Here is a 25,139-nt window from a genome sequence, read left to right as displayed (position 1 = left end):
TCTTACTTATATTCTGAGACTGCCTATTTGTTCATTTGTTTCAAGAGGATTTGTAGTGATTGTTGAAGCATTTTTATGACAGCTTCTTTAAAATCCTGGCAGATCATTCCAACACATGATTCATCTCAGTGTGGGCATCATTTGTCATTCCTCATTCAAATTGGGGCTTTCTTGGCTCTTTGTGTGATGGGCACTTTTTTTTTTTTACTGAATCCTAGGCATTTTCTATTGTATGAGAAGATTCTGGGTCCTATTTAAAATCTTTTATTTTACTTGGTAGTTGCCCTGCTTAAATTGAGCATGTGGAATTTGTCCTACTTTTGTGGGTCTCTGTTTCAATGGCAGTTTGATGTTCAGAAGCTTTTGGTATTATCTTGGTCTTCTTTGCTAATCTGGTGCCATTCTGGACCCCACTGGTCCCTGCTGGTGCTCCCTGAAGAGACAGGAGGGGTTTTCCTCCGTCAGGCTTCCAGGTGTCTCTTGGTGCCTCCCCTGCTGTCCTCCAGGTGTTCCTGTGTCACTGGGTAGGGTAGGAGAGCCCTTGGCCCACTCTTTGGGTCAAAAAGTCTTCTGCAAGGGGCCACTGGTTCTAGCTGGGCCTCTCCTGCCTGTTTTTCCCATGGACTCTGATGTGTCTCTGCAGGAGAGGAGAGTCTCAAGCTTGCAGAGACAACAAGGCTTTCCAGATGGGCCACTGGCAGCTGTGTCCCTTTAGCAAGCTCTGCCCACCTATCCAAGTAAACATCCTCCTCTGGTGTACTTCTTATGTGTGTGGGGGCTGGACTGTTATAGATAAACTCGACTTTCACTTGGGCATAACTATGCATCTGGGGAGCTTTCCCAGCTATTTTTTGTTGGGGCAAGCTGTCAGAGTGGCAGGATTAAGAGTTCAACTGTCTTTTTGTGGCACAGTTTTCTTTTGCGGGACAGTTTTCTCTTAAGGGTAGGGGGTTGACAGTGTACTGAGTAGCCCACCTAGCGCCACCTCCTTCAGTCTCGTCGATGCTGAATGGAAGTGAAACCTCAGTCCTCCACTGGGCCCTGCTGACATTATGGGGAGGACCACTGTGGGGGCTAGTGCTGTTTCACACTTCCTCCCTTGGTCTCATGCTGTTGTATGAGTGTGGAGGTGAGCCTTCCCATTACTAACACCACAGATAGGGGGAAAGCGGAACATGGCCTTTCCCCAGCTCTCTCCCTTTTTCATGTTCATTGATGATGGCTCTTTGTAGAGACTCATCTTCATGCTGAATCCTGCTGACATGAGGACTCTGGCGAAGCACAGCAGTGACTACACTGGCCTCACACTGCCTGGTTAGGTTGTGGTGCTGCCTGATAGGAGTGGAGGGTCCGCTTGACACTGGACACCGTGGACACTACCCTGGTAGGGGACTCAGGGCACTGCTGCTCCTGCCCACGCATGGATGAGAGATCAGCTTTCCACTCAGTCCCTCTGGTATTACCCTAGCGGGAAAATGTAAGCACCACCTGCTTCCAGAAGGAGAATGAGCTTTCCACTAAGCCTCACTGACACAGCCTCAGCAAGGAAATCAGAGGATTGCTGCCTGCTTCCACCATGTAGGAATGGAAGTTTAGCTCCCTGGTCAGCTCTACTATTCCACTCGGCAGGGGGATCAGAGCACAGTTACTTGTTTCCATGAAGCAAGAGAGTGGGTGAAAGAGTGGCTCCCTGTTTGGCACCACTGAAATCCCAGGGGAGGGGATGCAGTTTTTCCATGGTATATGACTGGAGCAGGACAGGTATTATGAAAAAGGTTTTCTGTTGTTAAGCTGTGCTCTTCCTAGTCATTTGGCTGGGGCAGCAGTTGTGGGGAACGGGCTTTTCCTGGAGCATTTTTTGTCACTGCTTGTTGGAGATCCCAGGTTGGAGAGGCTTCTGCAGTGCCCTGTCTGGGATATATGAATAGAAATAAAGTCCCAAGGACTCATTGCCAAGGGACCTCAGAACTTGGAGAATGACACAACAATGAGTCTTTTTTTTTTTTTTTTAAGTTCCAGGATACATGTGCAGAACATACAGGTTTGTTACACAGGTAAACATATGCCATAGTGGTTTGTGGCACCTACCAACCTGGCACCTAGGCATTAAGCCCCATATGCATTAGCTATTTGTCCTGTCCTGATGCTCTCCCTCCCTTTGCCCCCCACCACTGACAGACCCCAGTGTGTGTTGTTCCCCTCCCTGTGTCCATGTGTTCTCATTGTTCAGCTCCCACTTATAAGTGAGAACATGCAATGTGTGGTTTTCTGTTCCTGTGTTAGTTTGCTGAGGATGATGGCTTCCAGCTTCATCCATGTCCCTGAAAAGGAAGGATCTCATTCATTTTTATGGCTGCATAGTATTCCATGGTGTACATGTACCACATTTTCTTTATCCAGTCTATCACTGATGGGCATTTGGGTTGGTTCCATGTCTTTGCTATTGCGAATAGTGCTGCAATAAACGTATGTGTGCATGTGTCTTTATGGTAGAACGATTTACATTCCTTTGGGTATATACTGAGTAATGGGATTGCTGGGTCAAATGTATTTCTGGTTCTAGATTCTTGAGGAATCGCCACACTGTCTTCCACAATGGTTGAAGAATGACAGGACAATGAGTCCTTGTCCTCTTTTGGAGTTATAACCAGGGCTTTCTGGTTTTGAGGCGGTGGACCTACAATAGATGGCACTACTCTATCTTTGCTGGAACTGGAAGTCCACCCTGTACTTTTTCTTATGATTATGCAATAAGAAATCTTTTTTACATATTTACCTATGTAGTCAGCATCATCTTTACCAGTGCTTTTTATTCCTTAGCATAGATTCATATTTCTATCTGCTAAGGTTTTCCTTCTGTCTAAAGTACTCCCCTTTAATGTTTCTAGTACTGCAGGCTTGTTGGTGATGAATTCTTTTAGTTTTTGCGTATCTTTTTTTTTTTTTTTTTTTTATGAGACAGGATCTCACTGTTGCCCAGGCTGGAGTGCAGTTGCACAATCTCAGCTCACTGCAGCCTCTGCCTCCTGGGTTCAAGTGATCCTCCTGCTTCAGCGCCCCCTCAAGTACCTAGACCTACAGGTGCAAACCACCATGCCCAGCTACTTTTTATATTTTTTGTAGAGGTGGGGTCTCGCCATGTTGCTCAGGCTGGTCTTGAATTCCTGAGCTCAAGCAATCTGCCCACCTTGACCTCCCAAAGAGCTAGGATTACAGGTGTAAGCCACTGAACCTGACCGTTTTTGTATATCTTAAGAAGTCTATTTTATCTTCCTCTTTGACAGATATTTTCACCCTGCATAGACTCTATGTGGACAGTCTCTCAGTATTTTAAACATGTTTCTCCACTGTCTCCTCACTTGCATTATTTCTGATGAGACATCTGCTGTCATCTTTACTACTGTTCCTCGTGCACAATGTGTCCTCTTTCTATTATTTTAAGATGTTCCCTTTGTCACTGCTTCTGGAAAGTTTGATTCTGCCTTGGCCTGGTTTTCTTCACGTTTCTTGCGCTTGGGATTCATTGAGGTTCTTTTGGGTCTGTGGGTTTACCGTTGTAACCCAATGTGGAAAATTTTTGGCCACTGTTGTTTCAGTTGTGTGTTTATTAGGCTGCTTGGATTTTTCCACGACTCACTGATGCTCTGTTTTCTGTTTTTTTTTTTTTTTTTTTTGAATTCTTGTTCTTCTGTGTTACATTTTGGATAGCTTCTATTACTGCCTTCCAATTCACTAGTCTTGTCTTATGCAATGTCTGATCTGCTGCTCATCCCATTCCACGTATTTTTCATCGCTAGACATTTAATTTGTGTCTTACTTGTACCTTTCATGTCTCCCCTACAGTTACAAAGACTTTTAGTTTTAATGCTCTAACAGTAACATTGAGTTCTGGGTATATTTTAAGTCTTCAGTTTGTTTTTCCTCCTCATTATGGGTCTATATTTTCCTACTTTTTTCCATGCCTGGTAATATTTGCTTGTATGCTAGGCATTGCTGATTTTACTTTGTTAGGTGGTGAATATTTTTGTTTACTTGTAATTATTCTTGGGGTTTGTTCTGGGATGCAGTTAAGTTAGTTGGAAACAGTTTGATCCTTTTAGGCCTTTCATTTAAGATTTGCTAGGTGGAACCGGAGTGTTTGGTTGCTCCCACTACTGAGGCAAGACTCTCCTGTGTACTTTACCCAGTGCCCAAAGGATTATGAAGTTTTCAATCCTTGCTAATGGGAGCACTCTTCCCAGCCCTCTGTGAGACTAAAGCACTGGTCCCTCCAATGCTTTTGGATGATTCATTCCCTAGTCCCAGGTAGTTCACTCACATGAAGCACTGATCAGTATTCTGACTTGTCCTGCTACCCACTGAATCTGGATTTAAAGTCACTCCTCAGAACATAAAACAAAAAACACACACCCTAGAAGGGCATCCTTGAAATGCATATGAACAGGCCAAGTCTGGAGGATGAGAGAACAGAATTTTATTTGCTTTCTCCCATTAGCCTATTAGAATAAATTGCTTTATCAGGTGGTCAAACGTTTATATAGTCTGAGAGGTCAGCAAGCAACTAACCACCTACATCTGACATTATTTGGTTTTCCACAAATATCTGTGTATAGCAGTGATTAACAAACTTCACATATAGCCCACTGGGTATCCTTGTTAAAAACACAGATTCCTAAAGTTTGGCAAAATATTGATAATTATTGAATTTAAATTACGGGTACATGGGGGTCTATATATGCTTCTAATTTTGTGTAATGTTTGAAACTTTCTACAATAAAAAGTTTAGAAGAAAAACAAAATACATGCATTGATTTATAATTCCTGGGCCTCTATGCCTACAACCTGCTTTAGCATCTCTGAAATGGGATGCAGGAATCTGCTCAGATGCCCTAGCTCGGGTGGTCTTTGGGCTACATTCTGAGAAACACTGGTACACTCATTGTTAAGCGACTCATTTTTTTTTGTCTTAGTTATCTTTATGGTTGCTCTCTTCTCAATGAAGGTATTATCCAGTGACCGCCAGCCTGTAATGCTCAAATAAATGAACACTCCCTTCTCAGCCCACTAAGCTCTTACCTGAACAGCCTCTGGAGGAGTGGGATCCTTGCAACCAAAATTATAAAAATGGAACTCTCCTCCAGTCAAAGCAGCAACCTCTTTCAAAAACCTGTTTGCAATCTCATCGTTGTAGTTGAAGGAGATGGTATAAATAGGAATTTCCTGAAAAACTTTGACCTGGTCTATAACCATTTCAGGCGGCTGAAACAGTAAGTTTTGGGGAGGGGGGGAAGGGAGATGGAAAAAGAAGAAGAGAAAGAAAAGAATATGAAAATCCTTAGTATTTACTACAGATACTCAAACAGTAATTCCGTATACGTGGTGAGTGGCTCCTTATAAACATGTCGATTCAATTCAGTAAACAAAGAAAAGACTCTGTCAGATGGTGAGAGTACAGTGATCCACAAGACATGGGCCTTGGCTCGGAGGTCTCTCCATTGGGTGGGACAAAGAGGCTAAGAGAAAGATCTGGCTAACCAAGTCACTCAACTTTAGGTGCGCCTGAACTTAGAGTCCACGCATGCAAAGTGCTGGGCTGCAAAAGAGCAATTTCCAGCCTCCAACATGCTGTGGTCAACGCTTCCCACAGAGAGTGAAGGAAGATGTGTTTGTTGAAGGCCTTCCCGTGTGCTGGGCATTCATCTTAGACGCTGAAGAAAGCAGGCAGGCTCTGTGAGGCATGGATGAAGGAGTCCCAGAACTGAGAGAGGCTTCTTCAGTGTACACAGGAGCCAGACAGGGAGTGGGCCCACCACTCCACAGCCCAGAGAAGCTGCTGGAATGAGTGATGGAAAGGGGCACGGTCAGGTAGTCTGCAGTGGTGAGAGGTTTGCTTCAACTTTCTGAGTCTGCCCTTTAAAGCTCTGAGGCTATAAACCAGCAAAAGGACTCCTCAGTGGGGAGGGGCAGGAGGACAGGAATGGCTGTTTCCCGTTGCAGGGATGGAGCTCCCTCTGCCGTTAAGGGGCACCCCCACCCTCTGCCCAGCTCCCCAGCACCATCCTGGGCCACTTGAACATCATGCCAGTTTAGTATGAAGGAACCACCTGAGACTGGATGCAGGTGTGGGGCTTACAGTGATACACATGACAGTCTCGCCCACTCACGCTGTCTTCAGCTGTATGGAATGATGGAAACAGCTCCATAGCTAGAGACCTGGGCTTGATGCTCATCCAGCACTGCCCATCTGAATGGCCTAGGGCATGTCCTGTCTAATGTGAGTTTCCTCATCTGTGGCTCAGAACTAATACTCCCTCCTTATAGGACTGCTGTGAGGAGTAAATGAGATGATGTTCCCTGGAAGGCATTCCACAAATATTTGTTGAGCATATTTGCCAGGTGCTGCTGTCAGCCTAGGATAAGGCCAAGCGGCACACCTGAGCTACTTTCCCCAGTTCCCTCTGCTCTGAATCTAAACAGCTGTGCAGTCAGGGATCCACACACATCAGCTGTGCAGCCTTCCTCCACACACATCAGCTGGAGTGGCCAGAAAGGCAGAGATTCCATCTCCTCCCTGCCTGAAGGAGGTCTGTTTGCGTCTGTGCAGGTTGATCACCCTGCACCTTCCCCATCCTCCTGCCCTCACATACTCCATGCTAAGGCTTTAGCCATTAGTTTTATTTAGGATGGTGCATATGCCTTTACCATGTCCATTTTCTTGATTCCAGTCCAGGCCAGCCCCTCACTTCAAAGAATTCCCAAAATGACCACAGCCAAAGCTACATGGGGCTGTTCCCAGCAAAGACCCTGACAGTTTACATTACGGATGCCCACCAAAGGACACTTATCCAACGTGTATATGATTCCATTTTAATGAAGACTAATAGTTCTAGAACCCCTTTGACCTTTTATAGTGCTCCCTCAGATATGTAATAAGCAGGCAGGAAGCTAGTGTCCATGTAACTGATCCAGAGCAGCATCTGTGCCTATTCTTCCAAGGAGAAAATTCCGCTGAATATTTGGAATAATAACACTGGCCTTACACATTCAGCTCCTACAAAGCCAGCGAACATTCAAAGCAAAAAATGGAGATTGAGTAGTACATCTCAATATCTTCTACATAGAACACGAATATCAAACATCAATTTGCCTTTTTGAGAGAATCCAAGGAATAATGCAAAAAAAGACCACGTGTGTCGAAAAGGCAGTGTTGAATTCAGAAGTTCTCAAGAATTTCTAAATTATATTTGGGGTGATTTGCACATTTCTGACTCAAGCTTTTTTTTTTTTCTTTTAGACGATGTCTCACTCCATCACCCAGTCTGGAGTGCAGTGGCACAATCTCAGCTCATTGCAACCTCCACCTCCTGGGTTCAAGCAATTCTCCTACCTCCTCAGCCTCCTGAATAGCTGGGATTACAGGTTCGTGCCACCAGGCCTGGCTAATTTTTTTTGTATGTTTAGTAGAGACTGGGTTTCACCATGCTGGCCAGGCTGGTTTCGAACCCCTGACCTCAAGTGATCTGCCTGCCTCAGCCTCCCGAAATGCTAGGATTACAGGTGTGAGCCACTGCGCTTGGCCTGACTCCAGCCATTATCCATATCCTTGATTCCCCATCTTTGAGAGGACCCTCAGGATCTGACGAAATAGATTGATCTTCTCTCCAGAAAAAAAAAATTTTTGAGTGTATGTTGTATCTATTATTGGGAGATTCCAGAGCCTCAGAAGTCCATACTGGACTGTAGATCCATAATTCTTCTCAATCCACTGCTTGTGGGGATGTCGTTTGTGGCATCCGCTTTGGGGGTTGCTGTTTGGCAGCATCGATCAAAACATGGACCTTGCAGCTGAGTCCGCTTCTCAGAATGCATACTACAGATATACTCACTCACCTGCACACCGATATATGCACAGAGTTCCTTTGGCAAGACTGTGTAAAACAAAAAGCTCAAAAACAATCTGACTGTGCATCTGCCCGGGACTAGCTAAATAAGTGATGGGATAGCCATGTGATGGAACCTAGAAGAGAATGAGGACGCTCTGTATTAAACGATATGAAGCCATCTCCAAGGTATACTGCTTGATGAATAAAGGTGCAGAATCGTGTGTATAATAGGCTAACATTTGTTTTTGTAAAAAGGAGGAAATATATATGAATACATTTTTGCTGTATAACAGAAACCATCTCTGAAAGGAGATACAGAAAAACTAGTTATATCAGGTGTCTTCTAGCTGGTGAAAGGGGTGAGAGGTAGAATTTTCTCTGGCTATGCTTTTCTATGAAGGTAGAAAAGAATGCATTAGAATATGCATTACTATTCAAAAATTAAACAAAAATAGCTTTAAGGTGCAAGTTTTATTAAATTCATATAACAGAATGCGACGCAGTCGTTGAGAAGGATGCTCCTGAAAAATTTTTCATGACTTGGAAAAATGCATGTGATATGTGAGATAGGAAAAAAACCCACAAAATTCAATTATGAGTGATTTAAATTTTGTCTTTTTTTTGTTTGTTTTTTTCTTAGAGACAGGGACTCTCTCTGTTGCCTGGGCTGGAGTGCAGCAGTGCAATCACAGCTCACTGCATCCTTGAACTCCTGGGTTCAAACAATTCTTCTACTTCAACCTTCTGAGTAGCTAGGACTACAGGTGCACACCACCACACCCAGCTAATTTTAAAATTTTTTGGAGAGACAGGGTCTCATTACGTTGCCCAGGCTGGTCTCGAACTCCTGGGCTCAAGCAATCCTCCTGCCTCAGCCTACCAAAGTGTTGAGATTACAGGAGTGAGCCACCTCACCCAACCACATTTTCTCCTTTTTAATGCTTATGTGTGTTTTCCAAATTGTCCACAGTGTAAACAATTTTAAAGATCAGTAAGAATATATTAAAAAGAAAAATAACACCTTGACTTGCCTAGATGTCTCTCAAGTCGGAATCTTCAGGCCACACTGTCCCCAAACTCTAGCTCCACATATTTCTAGGGACTTTTAGACACCCATGCACTCACTACAGGTTTGCAAACTCAGCTTCCCCCACTAGCCACCCCCAAGCCTACTTGCCTCTTCTTGAAATCTGCATTTCAATCAGTTAATATCATAATCATTGTCAACCAGGAATCAGTCATCCTGACTCATTTCTGCCTTGCTCCTACCTTCTCCTCACCTCCCATTCACTGCTTCCAAACTGGCCATGGGGTCCTGTTGATGCTGCTTCCAGTGGCTCACGTCTGGAGGCAGTCTCCTCCTCCCATTCCTGCTGCTCCCACCCAAGGCTGGGTCCTTCCCAGCCTTCCTCAAGGACCCAGCAGCAGGCCGTGGCAGCGCCAGCCTTTCCCTGGCACAACTGATCCATGTTTCTGAGACGCAGATGGGTAGGGTGGCCGGCTCCTCTGAGAGTTCCTCTCTGTGGTGACACCACCCTTCTAATGTGACATTCAAGGACTTTCACAGTCTCCCACAACCCAACGTTTTCACCTCCACCCTCATCTTCTTCTGTTGCCCCTGCTCTCAGCTTGTTTCTCTGAGTCCCCCACATATTTCCACACCTCTGTGTCCCTTCTGCCCAGGACACCAACAGTGCCCTCTGTTCCAAAGATTCCTTCTTCTATTTCCAGACACAGCTCAAATGTCCCCACCTCGCTGGAACCTGCCCTGGCCTTCTCTCCATCTGTACAGCAAAATCTATCACTCTGCGCTCCTAGACATAGCACAGGCAACCCTGTTCCCGTGTTGTATTAAACTGTATACATCTAGCACATTCTCCAAAGCACAAGCTTCCCAAAGGCAGGGATGAGCTATTATTCATCTTTATAGCCTCAGACCCTGGCACCACATGTGGAACAGAAGAGAGACACGAACTGCTTCCAAAGAGAAAACACAGTGAAGTTGATAAGTAAAAATAATTTAAAATAAATTTTCACTTTACACACTCCCTTTCTGCCATAAATCTAAAGCTGCAGTAAAATCCCGATGCTTACTCTCTTTAAGCCCTGAACTTTTTGCCACGGGATATCTTAGGATATTCGCCTAGCAGTCTGCATATGCAAACATCTCACAAGGAAAAACACGAGTTGACACTAATTCACTTTAGCTGCTAATTTACATTACACTGGCCTGAAAATCCTTCTATTTATTTAATGCCTGGAATACTCGTCTTTCATTCACAAAGCTCAAAAGAAGATGAACAGACTCCTCTACAGCTTTTCAAATATTTTCCAGCGAGGCTAAACAAAACAAAGGACATTTCGCTAGAAAGGCAGGTTTTTGTTTAAATGAGTACTAAGTTAGCATTAGAGGTAAAGCCAAGGACATTATGCCGTGACATGTTTAGATTCAGCGTCTCCAGAGGAAAAATAAAAAATAAAAAAATCTCCTCACTCTTCATTTGTAATAAAATGTAAACCAGTCTTCAGTGGACGGCAGACATCTCCTTTTGTGGGGCTGGTCTCCAGGCTAGGGGTGTGTGTCACACTCACCAGGCAACATTCACTGTCTCATAAATTCTCCTCAGAGTTTCCAGAGACAAAGGAATCTCTCTGTGTATTTTCTCACCTCAGCTCTGAGTCCCTAAACCAAGGAAGGATATCTCCATGGATTTTTGGTGGCAGCTGGAAAGGTTCCCCAAATCTATTTTCAGCATTTGCTTTCAGAGCATCAGTGAGGCCCTCTTTGTGCCCAGCTCTGATAAGTACTGTCAGGCCTCTGAGCCCAAGCCAAGCCATCGCATCCCTGTGACTTGCACGTTTATAAGCCCAGATGGCCTGAAGTAACTGAAGAAACATAAAGGAAGTGCAAATGCCCTGCTCCGCCTTAGCTGATGACATTCCACCACAAAAGAAGTGAAAATGGCTGGTTCTTGCCTTAAGTGATGACATTATCTTGTGAAATTCCTTTTCCTGGGTCATCCTGGCTCAAAAAGCTCCCCCACTGAGCACCTTGTGACCCCCACTCCTGTCCGCCAGAGAACCCCTCTTTGACGTAATTTTCCTTTACCTACCCAAACCCTATAAAACAGCCCCACCCTTATCTCCCTTCACTGACTCTCCCGCCTGCACCCAGGTGATTAAAAAGCTTTATTGCTCACACAAAGCCTGTTTGGTGGTCTCTTCACACGGACGCGCATGACAAGTACCTGATCAGGTCTCCCGTCAGTCAGAAGGTAGATGGCCTGTGTTTCTTTATCAGCAAAAGCAGTTTTCAGGGCACTCAGGGTGTTTGTGGAACTTCCAATCTACGGAAAAAAGAGATACCAAACACACACTTGAATCCCAAAAAAGAACTCACAAACAAGTATTCATTTTCTGCTTCCAAAAAAGAAGAAAAAGTACTTGTGAGACGAAAGATAAAATTATACTGAGATAACAATTTAACCCCAGTGATTCCAAGAAACATATCCCAAGGTGTGCCTAAAAATCTCTATCCGGGCAGTCCAAGAACGGCCAGAAGCCAGGGCTATGGATTTCCTGTCTTAACGACAGAGTTCTTAATGCAATTTTATTTTTTTGTGTTTCTACATGAGATGGTAACTCAGTCACTGCTCACTCGTCTGTCAACAGAGCTTAAACATGCAGCCTAAATACACTGTGGCATCGTATCGGTTTCAAACCAGGATTTATTCAGGATACCCAATACTTGGTAAACGTGAGCATGTTATCATTAGTAATCTAACAATGTACATGTGGACATATCTAACATTACTTGACAAGTTCTGGTGAAATGTATACCTACTTTCAAGTGCATGAACCCACCTGTTATTAGGTCTTATATGAATGCATGCTATTGAATGAGGGACTTTAAATGTTCTGCTTCACATATGATGGGAATAACCAGACATATATCTGTTATATCATCATATAACAGTCAAAATCAAAATCAATGAAAAGGAATTCGTTATGGCCCATTCTTTCTCCTACATATAACATCAACCATAACACCATCTACAACCCTTTTTTTTTTTTTTTTTTAAGACAGAGTCTCAGAGCTCTGTTGCCCAGGCTGGAATGCAGTGGGGCCATCTTGGCTCACTGCAACCTCCACCTCCTGGGTTCAAGCAACTCTCCTGCCTCAGCCTCCTGAGTAGCTGGGACTATAGGTGTGCACCACCACACCCAGCTAATTTTTTTTTTTTTGGCAGAGATGAGGTTTCACCATGTCCAACTCCTGACCTCAAGTGATCTGCCTGCCTTGGCCTCCTAAAGTGCTGGGATTACAAGCGTGAACCGCCACGCCTGGCCCACAACTCTTCATGTATAAAAAAGAATCGATAAAAATATACATATTGTGTGTCAAGAGAAATTAATAAATTTTTTGCAATCTCTCAAATCATAGTAAACACTTCAAAATTAGAAAATCTCTTAAACACTTCATCAACGTCAAAAGGAATGGATTTTTAGACAAACATTAATTTACTGGAATGTACTCTCCTTAACATGCAAACATGATCCTTACCAAGGGACCGTCAGTAGAGATACAGGACTGTGAATTGTCCAAAAGCCTCCTTCAACCTCCCCCTCATCTCAGTTCCGTTATATCACTCCCGCTTCAGTTGTAAGCAAGAAAACCAACTGTGGTTGATTCAAGCAGGAAGGAATTTATGATAAAGGACATCGGGAGGGCTCACAGCATCACCAATGGATAGGATAACCTGGGTTGGGACCTCTCACCAGGAACGAGGCCCCCAATCCTGCTGCAGGGCTGCCTGGTGGGGGCCCCGCTGCAGTCCCACTGCACAGTGCTGGACACTGTGGCTTTCTTCGCGGGCACTGGGAGTATTGACGAGAGATGGACCAGAGCTCACTGCCACTGCCACCCCAGGAGCTGCATTGGTCTGCACCTGCCACCACTGCCAAGGTTCTCTCTGCTGGACCCGCCCGCCATCTGGAGTCACAGTCTCTCATGTCAAAGCCTAGGAGGTTATTCTGACTGATGGTACCTGGGTCACATTACCCACACCCTAGCTAAAGCGAGGCCAGGCCCTTCAACTTCCACAGGTGAACAGACTCTGCCCCCACCCCAGGAATCAGGATAAGAAGGGAGCAGAGACTGACAGCCTAAGGAATGACAAAGATCCAGCACACACCCAGCCCCCACACCACCCAAGGCATCTCAAGCCTCACCGTATACCATGGGCACTCTCCCACTAAGACTTTCTCAGCCATGATGGGGAACCCCATGCCCTGACCCATCCAGCTGCTCTCACCTAAGGGTCCTTCACTGGCTTTACTCCCTTTCATTTCAATAGATAGAAGTACCACGTGCCAGGCATTTTGATAGGTGTGGGACATAACTTACAAAACCAGACCAAATTCTATGCCTTGAAGGGGGTTTACGGATGGTGTTGGACCTCTTTCATCAATAGGCTCTCCAATGATGTTCATGATTCTGCCCAAAGTCTCAGGACCAACAGGACTCTTGATTGGTGCACCAGAGTCCAGGACTTTCTGGCCTCTAAACAAGCCTTCTGTATCATCCATAGCATAATCCTTACTGTGCTCTCACCCAAATGCTGGGCCACCGCCAAAACCAGCCTGGTCTCCCTGCCTTATACTTACCATCAGAATAGATGGTAGTCCCTCATCAAATTGGTCATCCACCACTGCACCAATGACCACCATTGAGGAGTGGAAAAATACTGAATGTCAGAGGTCAGAAAAGTCAGGAAACTCCCCTTAATGCTAAAACAACAAGGTTATCTGGAAAGTCCCTAGCAGGGCAAGTGGCCGTTTGTGGTTTGGTCAAAGGGCGGGAACCAATGAACAACTGACTAATGTTTAACTTTAAATGTCAGCCAATTGTAAACCTACAACTGTAAAAATCCCCAGTGACTCTGTAACTTGCTGTAACTTGTTTGTGACTGACTATAAAAGACGGCTGAACACCAAGCTCGGGGTCTCTCCCTAGGATCTGATACCTAGCTGGAGGGAACCGAGTTCGAACTCGAAATAAAGTGATCCCTGCCGCTTGGCTTTGTCTCTGGACTCTGGTGGTTGCTTTTGGGTCATCACGGGTCTGGGCATTACATCTTGGGGGCTCGTCCGGGATTGCCCCTAAGCCCACCAGACCCCAGGCCAACGGGTCATTGCAAAAGTGAGTAAGCCGGCTCTGTTTATATGTTGTCTGTCTGCCTCTGAATAATCCCGCGGGGTCTGTATATGAGACTGATCTAGTCCTGGCGGATGCGCTATAGGACAGTCAGTGGAGGCCGGTGGGTGACATCCTCCGGTACTCATCTGGGGCTCTGTATTCTGTGGCCCATCTGCTTCTGGTCGGGTCCTAAGCCCGAGACGCGCTAGCGATCAATATATCTTGGTTGTTGGAAGTTATCTGTTGCACGCCCCTTACTAATTTACCTTGATTTACAGGAGCCTCGGAGCCAGTCCTGTACCAGGCACTAATATCCCTTACCACCCATCTTCTATCAACAGGACTTCCTCGGAATGGGCAACTCCCAGACCACACCACTTTCTCTCCTTGTCAATAATTTTAAAGATGTGAGAGCAAGGGGACATGATCTCAGTATAGAACTTAAAAAGAGAAAATTAATAACCCTCTGCTGCTCTGAGTGGCCAACCTTTGGCGTAGGCTGGCCAGCCGAGGGAACTTTTTGCCTCCCCATTATCCTCCAGGTAAAATCAAGGGTTTTCCTGCCAGGTCGTTCGGGACACCCAGATCAGATCCCCTACATTTTAGTCTGGCAAGATCTGGTGGAAAATCTGCCCCTGTGGCTAGCTCCCTTTCTGGTGACCTCTGAACCCTGTAAAACCCTAGTCGCGCAACCAACTGGGACCACCAAAAGACCAAAAACTCCAACTGCCCCCTTGCCCCCTGTGTTGCCTGACAGCCAGGACCTCGCATCCTTGGAACCCCTGCCTTATCCTCCCCCTCCCGGACCCCATGCCCAAGCCTAACCAGCCGCACTCCCAGGAAGCCATGAGGGCCAAGAAGCGGCCGCGGCGCCAGGAGAAACTGAAAGTGAACATGGCTCGGGAGGGCCGGCAGGGCGAACGCGCGGGCGTGTCCAGCGTGAGGCAACTCCGCGAGTTCCCGATTCCAATGTAGCGCTCCCCTTAAGGGAAATAGGACCCCCCGATGACACAGGTAACCCTAGACTCCAGTATTGGCCATTCTCTACCAGTGACCTGTACAACTGGAAGACTCAGAATGCCCGGTTCTCTGATAACCCCAAGGACCTAACAGCCCTTCTAGATAGTGTCATGTTCACTCATCAGCCCGCCTGGGATGACTGCCAACAGCTCCTCCGCATTCTGTTCACAACGGAGGAACAGGAGAGAATCCAGGTAGAGGCTAGAAAGTTGGTTCCTGGAGATGACGGTCAACCGACTGCAAACCCCGACCTCATTAATGCAGCATTTCCCTTGACCAGGCCAACGTGGACTACAATACAGCAGAAGGTAGGGGAAAGCTACTCGTTTATCGCCAGACTCTAATGGCGGGTCTCCGGGCTGCAGCTCGCAAGCCCACTAATTTGGCTAAGGTATATTCTGTTTTACAGGGAAAGACAGAAAGCCCCGCTGTTTATCTAGAAAGACTAATGGAAGCCTTTAGACAGTATACACCTATAGATCCAGAGGCACCTGAAAATCAGGCAGCAGTCATTATGTCCTTTGTCAACCAGGCGGCCCCAGATATTAAAAAAAAGCTACAAAAATTAGAAGATTTGGAGGGAAAACAGGTCCAGGACCTCCTTCGCATAGCACAGAGAGTTTACAACAACAGAGATGCTCCAGAGGAAAGACAAATTAGGGCCACTGAGAAAATGACCAAAGTCCTGGCGGCGGTCGTCCAAAAAGAACAACCACCGCCAGGAAGCACCCAATCCACGCGTGCCCCTAGGCGCAATCTGAGTAAAGACCAATGTGCATACTGTAAAGAAATTGGTCACTGGATAAAAGACTGCCCCAAAAAGAAACAGCGCCAGCCAGGCCAAGGACAATGGCAGCCCAAATCTATGCCGATACTAGTTACCCAAGATACAGACTAGGGGAGACGGGGTTCGGATCCCCTCCCCGAACCTAGGGTAACTTTACAAGTGGAGGGGTCCCCGGTCCAGTTCCTGGTCGATACCGGGGCACAACATTCGGTCTTAGTCAAGCCCTATGGAAAGTTATCTTCCAACTCCTCCTGGGTTCAAGGGGCCACAGGAACCAAAAAATATCCATGGACAACCCAGAGAGCAGTAAACTTGGGAACCGGGAAGTGTCCCATAGCTTCCTGGTCATCCCTGACAGCCCTTGTCCCCTGTTGGGAGAGATCTGTTGACAACAATGGGGGCACAAATCCATTTTCAACCAGAAGGGCCAAAGTGACTGACTCCCAAACAGGCCACTATCTGTTCTTACCGTAACTCTAGAGGATGAGTACCGGCTTCACCAGGAGTTAACGCCTCCTAACCAAAATATACTCCTGGCTCCAGAGCTTCCCGGAGGCTTGGGCAGAAACAGGAGGGCTGGGGCTAGCAAAGCACCGTCCCGCCATTTTTGTGAGCTTAAGCCCGGGATGGACCCTGTTTGCGTGCGCCAATACCCAATGGCCCTGGAAGCCAAAGAGGGAATTATACCACACATCCGCCGACTCCGATCATGGAGTCCTACGCCCCTGCCACTCACCATGGAACACTCCGCTGCTACCAATACAAAAACCCAACAGTAAAGAATATAGGCCGGTACAAGACTTAAGAGAAGTCAATAAAAGGGTAATGGACATACACCCGATGGTGCCAAATCCATACACCCTCCTGAGTACCTTGAGTCCTGAAAATCAATGGTATACTGTCCTAGACCTAAAAGATGCTTTTTTAAGCCTGCCTTTAGCCCCTAAAAGCCAGGAAATTTTTGCCTTTGAGTGGACAGACTCTGAGAGAGGCATAAGTGGCAACTGACGTGGACCAGACTGCCACAAGGATTCAAAAACTCCCCAACTCTGTTTGATGAAGCCCTCCATGAAGACTTGGGTGAGTACCGACGCCAACACCCCAGTATAACTCTCTTGCAGTATGTTGATGATCTCTTAATAGCGGCAACGTCCCCAGAGGCCTGCATCCAAGGAACCAAAGACCTCCTGAAAAACTTGGGAAACCTGGGTTATCGAGCCTCAGCTAAAAAGGCCCAGATCTGCAGGCCAGAGGTAACCTACTTGGGGTATCTACTTAGAGGGGGACAGCGCTGGCTAACAAATACTCGAAAAGAACTGTCCTACAGATCCCCAGACCGCAGTCAACACGACAGGTAAGAGAGTTCCTGGGATCTGCAGGGTTCTGCAGACTCTGGATACCTGGCTTCGCTGAACTGGCCAAACCCCTCTATCAGGCTACCAAAGAGCAGCAGCCCTTCAATTGGACGGAAGAGGCTGAGCAAGCTTTCCAGCAAATCAAAACTGCTCTGCTCTCGGCCCCCGCGCTGGGTCTTCCGGATGTCTCTAAGCCTTTCCACTTATACGTGGATGAAAGTCGGGGCATAGCGAAAGCAGTATTAACTCAAAATTTAGGTCCCTGGCGCAGACCGGTTGCATACCTCTCAAAGAGACTGGACCTGGTAGCTGCAGGATGGCCTCCTTGCCTCCGGATGATTGCTGCAACGGCCCTGATGGTCAAAGACGCTAACAAACTGGCCATGGGCCAAGAATTACAAGTCACCACCCCTCATGCTGTCGAAGGCATCCTCCGACAACCGCCGACTGATGGCTCAGCAATGCTCGGCTTACCCATTATCAAGGGCTGTTACTAAAGCCCCTCAGAATAACATTTAAGCCCCCGACAACCCTAAACCCAGCATCGTTGCTGCCAGACCCAGACTTAAGTAAGCCGCTCCACAACTGTGCTGAAATACTAGCCCAGGTGCATGGAGTCAGAGAAGACCTCCAGGACCGACCGCTGCCAGATGCAGACCTCACCTGGTTCACGGATGGAAGCAGCTTCGTTCACCAAGGACAGAGGTATGCGGGGGCAGCGGTAACCTCAGAGACTGAGATAATTTGGGCTGAGCCTTTACCTCCAGGAACATCGGCTCAAAAAGCTGAGTTAATAGCCTTGGCACAAGCCCTGAAACTAGGCAAAGACCGTAAACTGACAGTATATACTAAGAGCCGGTATGCATTTGCCACTGCCCACATACATGGGGCTATATACAGAGAGAGGGGGCTTCTCACAGCTGAAGGAAAAGACATTAAAAATAAAGAGAAATCTTAAATCTTCTGGCTGCCCTTTGGGAACCCAAAAAGCTGGCTATGGTCCACTGTCTGGGACATCAAAAAGCCACTAACCCAGTCACTCGAGGAAACAACCTGGCTGACCAGACTGCAAAAGACGTGGCTAAAACCACTCCTCAGCTGCTGGCCCTCCAGCTGCCTGATCCCGGGCCCAGAGAATTGCCCTTTCACCCAGAATACTCAGAAGAAGACCTCCAGTGGATAAGTAAACTCCCCGGAACACAGGTCAGTAATCAGTGGTGGAAAGATTCTAACAACAATACCATTCTCCCGGACAGGCTGGGGCAGCGAGTAATAGCACAAATCCACCGAAGCACTCATCTGGGCCCGCAGTGGAGGTTAGATTTGATTCAACACGCTGGACTAAAAATTAAAAACGCCCCTGAAAAAGTAGATGCCACGGTTAAAAACTGTGTAGTATGTCAACTCAATAACGCCGGTCACGGGACCCAGACCACGGGAAAAAGACACAGAGGAGATAGACCTGGTATATATTAGGAAATTGACTTTACTGAAATAAAGCCAGGAAAATATGGATACAAATATTTACTAGTTTTTATAGATACATTCTCAGGATGGGCAGAAGCTTTTCCGACAAAAAAGAAACTGCACAGATTGTGGCCAAAAATCCTAGAAGAAATCCTGCCCAGGTACGGCTTTCCAGTCATGATAGGGTCGGATAATGGGCCGGCCTTCACCGCAAAGGTAAGTCAGGGACTGGCTTCCATCCTTGGGGCTAATTGGAAACTACATTGTGCTTATCGACCCCAAAGCTCAGGTCAGGTAGAAAGAATGAATAGAACATTAAAAGAGACCCTAACTAAATTGACCATGGAGACTGGCGCTAACTGGGTAGTCCTCCTCCCCTACGCTCTGTTCTGGGCACGTAACTCTCCTTATAAACTAGGACTTAACCCTTATGAAATAATGTATGGCAAACCACCCCCTATCCTCCCTAACCTTAAAGACAATCTCCTCAAAGCTGACACAGATAATGGTCTTGAACTTTTGTTCTCCTTACAAGCCCTACAGAGAGTTCATGACGAAGTCTGGCCCAAGCTAAAAGAACTACATGAAGCTGGGCCTCCACCCATTCCACATCAATACAAACCGGGAGACTGGGTCCTCGTCAAGCGCCACCGACAAGAAACCCTAGAACCCCGGTGGAAAGGACCATTCCAGGTGATCCTGACTACGCCTACGGCCCTCAAAGTGGAAGGCATCGCCGCCTGGATTCATCACACCCACGCCAAGCCTATAGACCCGCTCTCGGACCTTGTTACATCCTCGACGGGAGAGGCAGCAACCTGGACACTTGACCGGACCAAAGAAAACCCTCTAAAACTTGTTCTACGCCGTCAGCAACCTAAACTGTAACTATGACACCTACCTCCTTTATAACTCTTCTACTCTTACGGATCCCTTGTGGGGAGACCCAGGCGAACCTGGCAACATCCCCTTTCGCTTGGCATTTCTTCCTGACTGAGAACTGGACCAATTATGCTCAGACAGAACAAAAGGGCTTTGTATTAGGCACTGCTGACTGTCCCCCTGGGGGTTGTAACACTCCCATCCATCTAAATTTCACTGATTTTAAACGCCAGGAAAAGCAGCACCCACAATTTGTTTCCCCTTTGACCAAACACTCTCTTATTGTAATAACTCATGGGTAGAACAGTGTCAGCTGTCCATATAGGCAAAATCCACACCGTTAAAATCCTAAAAACTTCTGAGTCCCTATCCAGTCAAACGTGGCAGTCACACAATTTCTTTAGAACCACATCAGGCTACACCTGGGTTATCTGGGACCCCTGGGACTCCCGCTGGACTTCCCAGCAAAAAGGGGCTATGTACTTGACTTCAGGAACTACCTGGCCTAGTAGCTGTCTCTTTCTCTGGCGTTCCCTTGTTCAGATCCAGACCACCCTACACGCGGCTATACAGAACCAGGAAAGGGAATTAAATGTCCAGCTTTCAACTTTAACTCCTACCCACCCCTTTTCCTGGTTATCCCTATTAAGAGAAGGGTTAGAAATCGCAAACGCCACTGGCCTAGGCAATCTCTCTGCATGCTTCTTCTGCGCAGCTCTAAGGCGACCGCCGTTAACCGCAGTTCCACTTCCAGGCCCGTCTAACGCTTCTCTCAGCCTAAACCCTAACAATAGCCACATACCACCCCCGATCCCTGACGTCCCCTTGTTCCTAAACCCTGGATAGACACAAGTTTCCTTTTGTTATTCAAATGCCGGCACTACCCTCTGTAATACAACTTCCACTCCCAACTCAACCCTCTTGGCCCCTCCCGGTTCTTTCTTCTGGTGCAATGGGACCCTATATAAGAACCTTTCCACTCAGGCCACTGTAACCCTACTGTGTCTCCCTGTCACGCTAGTCCCCCAGCTAACCTTGCGCACCCCTGCAGAATTTTCCAGGTGGGACTCCGCCCCTTTCCCTAGACCAAAACGAGCTATAGTCCTCCCCCTAGTAGCTGGAGTCTCACTCACCACGTCCTTAGTTGCTGCAGGACTAGCCGGGGGAGCTTTAGGTCACTCCCTTATCAGCACTGCAAAACTCTCTCATCAATTCTCCATAGCTATGGAAGCTTCTGCCGAATCCCTTGCCTCATTGCAGAGACAATTGACTTCCCTTGCCCAAGTTACTTTACAAAACCGCCGTGCACTAGACCTGTTAACGGCCGAAAAAGGAGGGACCTGTCTTTTCCTCAGAGAAGATTGTTGTTTCTACATAAATGAATCTGGACTCGTAGAAACGTGAGTTCAATAGCTACATAAACTCAGCGTAGAACTGCAGAAACAACAATTCACCTCCGCGGCCAACAGCTGGTGGAATTCCTCCATGTACTCCCTTCTAGTGCCCCTCATAGGACCATTCATAAGTACACTTCTTGTACTCACTATAGGACCATGTATAATGAACAGATGAACAAACTTTGTAAAAGAAAGACTCAACACTGTCCAGCTTATGGTCCTGAGAGCCCAGTACCAACCTGCACTCACCGAGACTTCCCAGTCAGACATATAAGACCCAAGATTGGCTCTCAAGGTACTAGAGAGAGGGGGGAATGAGGAGTGGAAAAATACTGAATATCAGAGGTCAGAAAGGTCAGGAAACTCCCCTTAATGCTAAAACAACAAGGTTATCTGGAAAGTCCCTAGCAGGGCAAGCGGCCGTTTGTGGTTTGGTCAAAGGGCAGGAACCAATGAACAACTGACTAATGTTTAACTTTAAATGTCAGCCAATTGTAAACCTACAACTGTAAAAATCCCCAGTGACTCTGTAACTTGCTGTAACTTGTTTGTGACTGACTATAAAAGACGGCTGAACACCGAGCTCGGGGTCTCTCCCTAGGATCAGATACCTAGCTGGAGGGAACCGAGTTCGAACTCGAAATAAAGTGATCCCTGCCGCTTGGCTTTGTCTCTGGACTCTGGTGGTTGCTTTCGGGTCATCGCGGGTCTGGGCATTACACCACAATACACCCAGTGGTGGTGCCTGTCTTCAGCAAAGGTGATGTTTGTGCCACATAGTTCCTGGTAGACTGGACTGCTGCCAGAGTGGCCATGGCAAGACCTGAGCTTGGGGTAGCAACACTGAAGGGCTGAGTTCCTGCAAGGCCCTGGAGGCTGAGGCAGCAGACACATGACCCACAGAATTCAACATGGTAGAGTCTGGGTGGAGACTAAGTGTTGCCCAATACCCCACTCTTAATGATTGACAGAACAAATCCATAACCCAATCTTAGTTTGATAATTATACCATGGCTATGTTAGAGGTGAACATTGGAGAAAGTTAGGTGAAGGGTAAGTGTGAACGCTCCGTACTACTTTTGCAACTTTTTTGTAGGTCTAAAATTATTGCAAATTTAAATGTTAAAAGCAAAACAAAACCCTCTTACGAGATTTGGGTAGCAGAAATGTATTCCAGGTGGTAAACAGAACAACTCTTCCCTCTGAGCCCATTCTCAATAGTCTTTTGTTGAAAACTCTACTGCTGAAAAGATGGTGGCAAAGCTGGAGAAGACCCAGACAGAGAGACCCCAGGGAAACATGGTCTGAGGATGGCACCTGTTTTGCACCTGCTCCTCCCATCTTCCCCCCTCAACTACTGGGCAGGCGCTGCCACGGCTTGCGCTCCCCTGGCCTTAGGAATGGCTGTGCTTGTTTAGGGACCTACAGCTGCATGACACCAGCACAAAGCAGGCTCAGACCACCCTGAGTGCTACTGAGTTGATTACTGGACCAAACCAGCTGAAAGAATAATAGAATTGGCTTTATTATCATTTTTTAAAATTAATTTACTTTTAATTGACAAAATTGTATGTATTTACAGTATACAATGTAATGTTTTGATACATGTATACACTGTGGAATGAGTAGATCAAGCCAATTAACATATCTATCACCTGCCATATTTTTGAGTTGTGAGGACATTTAAAATCTACTCTCTTGACAATTTTCAAGTATACAATACATTGTTATTAGCTATAGTTACCACACTGTACAACAGATCTCCAGAACTTATTCCTCCTGTCTACCTGAAACTACGTACCTTTGACCAACATCTCCCCATCCGCACCCAGCACCCTGCTCCCAGTCTCTGGTAACCACCATTCTACTGTCTGCTTCTACAAGTTTGACATTTTTAGATTCTACATATAAGTGAGATCATGTGGTATTTTTTCTTTCTCTGCCTGGTTTATTTTACTTAATATAATGTCCTCCAGGTTCATTTATGTGGTTGCAAATAACAGGATTTCCTTCTTTTTTAAGCTGCGTAGTATTCCATTGTGTCTATATGCCACATTTTCTTTATCCTTGGTCCTTTTGAAAATGAATTTTGGACATTCAACAAGCCAGCAAGGGAGCATCAGTGAAAATTGGTAAGGAGACCAGAATTATGCTGTATAGGAATATGTGTTTTTAGCCAAATGGCTAAAATCTGAATAGATGGCTGACTTTATTCATTAGTGATTTTATATAAAGCAGAACCCAATGATGTTTTTATCCAACGAGATTATATAGATACTATCTTGTTATCATAAACCCTAAACTAGTAGGCTCTGAGTTAACAAGGTATTTCCTATTATTCTGTCATAAAAGCACAGAACAAAAAATAAAAAAAAAGAGGACAGAACATATGTCACAAGTAACTTCACTGGTTAACCCTGGAAATGTAACAAGTTGGGTATGAATTCAACACTATTTCCCAGGATAAGGTGGCCAGTTAAATTAAAATCTTATATGCATTATTATTTCTTATAGAACAGATTTTCTCCTCCCATTTTTAAAAACAAATCACAAGGGAGCCCTAGTGCATCTCAGTGATCTGCCAATGTCTACTTGTGACTTTCTGTCAAATCTAAGACTCTAACCTCAGGCACTCAATTATTTTAAAGATGTCTGTGATACATATTTGCCTTTTTAAAAAAAGATACAGAGCCTTGCTATGTTGCCCAGGCTGGTCTCAAATTGCTGAGCTCAAACGATGATCCTACCTCTGCCTCCCAAGGAACTGGGACTACAGGTGTGCACCACTACGTCCACCTCCTATATTTGACCTTTTAAAAACAACTCTTGGTCTCAATTGTAGTGTATCTCAAATATTTGGAAGTCTGTAATGCTATATGCTATACAAAATTAAGGTAAGTTCAAGATAAGAAAATTCAGGGCAAGGAAAATCCTTCCCAATAGTCTGTGTAAATGCCAAGGGCAGTCACTTCTGAGGAAATGATTTCACCTTCTTTCTATATTCTCCTGCCCTAGCTCTCTTCTTGCATTCAGTCCTAAACACTCAGATTGTACTGTATATTTCCACATGCTCCTTACTGTTGAACAAAGCCCACTGATAAGAATGGCTGCAATACATCTTTTGCAACAATAATGAAATTTCAGAAGAAAAAAATCTGAATGTCTGAGTATAAAAAAAAGTCTGTTTTGAAATGTGTTTTCATAAGGGGGTTTTAACCTGAGCCAAGGGCAGAGCTGGAAATAGAGAACTGTGAACAGATAAGAAGAGGCTCATTTAAACCTTATATTGACAAATGAGATTGGATTACAATGTGACCACTGCAAGCAAAACAAAAGTCTACATGCTAAGCCACTTCCATCCTGGGAGTGCAAAACACCTCTCGAGAATGTCTGTCCTGTGAATGAACTCAGTGCACAGATGAGAGACTCCTATGCTGCTTCTCCCAGCTTAGTCTCCAACTTACCTTCATGTCTCTAATCCAGGACTGAGCCTGTTCCAAATTATCTTCATTGACTTCGGCAAGTTGTTCCCGCCAAGCAACTGCTTGACCATCAAACTTCACAAAATTAAACTTACTTTTATATTTCAGCTGTTCCTACAAGAGACAATGATTACTTAACCATAAAACCACTCACATGTAAAAAAGGGTTAGGGTAGGTCACGGTTTGGTATATTTTAATCACAATGATCTCTATTTTCAGTTTAAGAAGCAAAAAATTATATTCAATAGAAAATATCTTATCTAGTATAAAGGGCATTTGAATAAAATTTATCCAGTTTGTGTGTTAAGACCTTTACAAATGCATATATGATTATATGAATATACATTATATGTCATCTATATGTAAAAGTTTATATCTCTAATGTGATATTAAATAGTGATTTTAATACTAATATTAAGTATATACCAAATAAGCACACCAAATACAATATGCTTGAAGAAAACAAATCTAAAACATCATCATCATTTCAGTCATTATCATTTAGGTAAAGCCATTATTCTGTTACAATTTTATTCACTTGTTCATATTTCTCCAGTAGAGCTTTGTTAAATTAAAAAGTGCATTTTGTATTTCTCAAACACTCCCAGCTATTATTTCTGTGGTTAATACTTAACATCAATACTACGAACTGACAGCAGTAGTGTG

General features: G+C 45.5%; 1 protein-coding gene across 1 annotated transcript in view; it reads right to left on the bottom strand.

Annotated features, from left to right (window-relative positions):
* Positions 1 to 25,139, bottom strand: part of VWA3B (von Willebrand factor A domain containing 3B) — a 234,627-nt gene that overhangs the window by 91,302 nt on the left and 118,186 nt on the right. The window contains 3 exon segments of the mRNA XM_033238936.1: positions 5,077 to 5,259; positions 11,132 to 11,230; positions 24,455 to 24,586. Of these exon segments, the coding sequence (XP_033094827.1) occupies positions 5,077 to 5,259; positions 11,132 to 11,230; positions 24,455 to 24,586 (414 nt within the window).

The sequence above is a fragment of the Trachypithecus francoisi genome, unplaced genomic scaffold (genome assembly GCF_009764315.1).
Source record: "Trachypithecus francoisi isolate TF-2019V2 unplaced genomic scaffold, Tfra_2.0 Lachesis_group17, whole genome shotgun sequence".
Taxonomy (NCBI): Eukaryota; Metazoa; Chordata; class Mammalia; order Primates; family Cercopithecidae; genus Trachypithecus; species Trachypithecus francoisi.
Note: the sequence above shows the minus strand (reverse complement) of the source record. Positions and strands in the feature narration are given on the sequence as shown.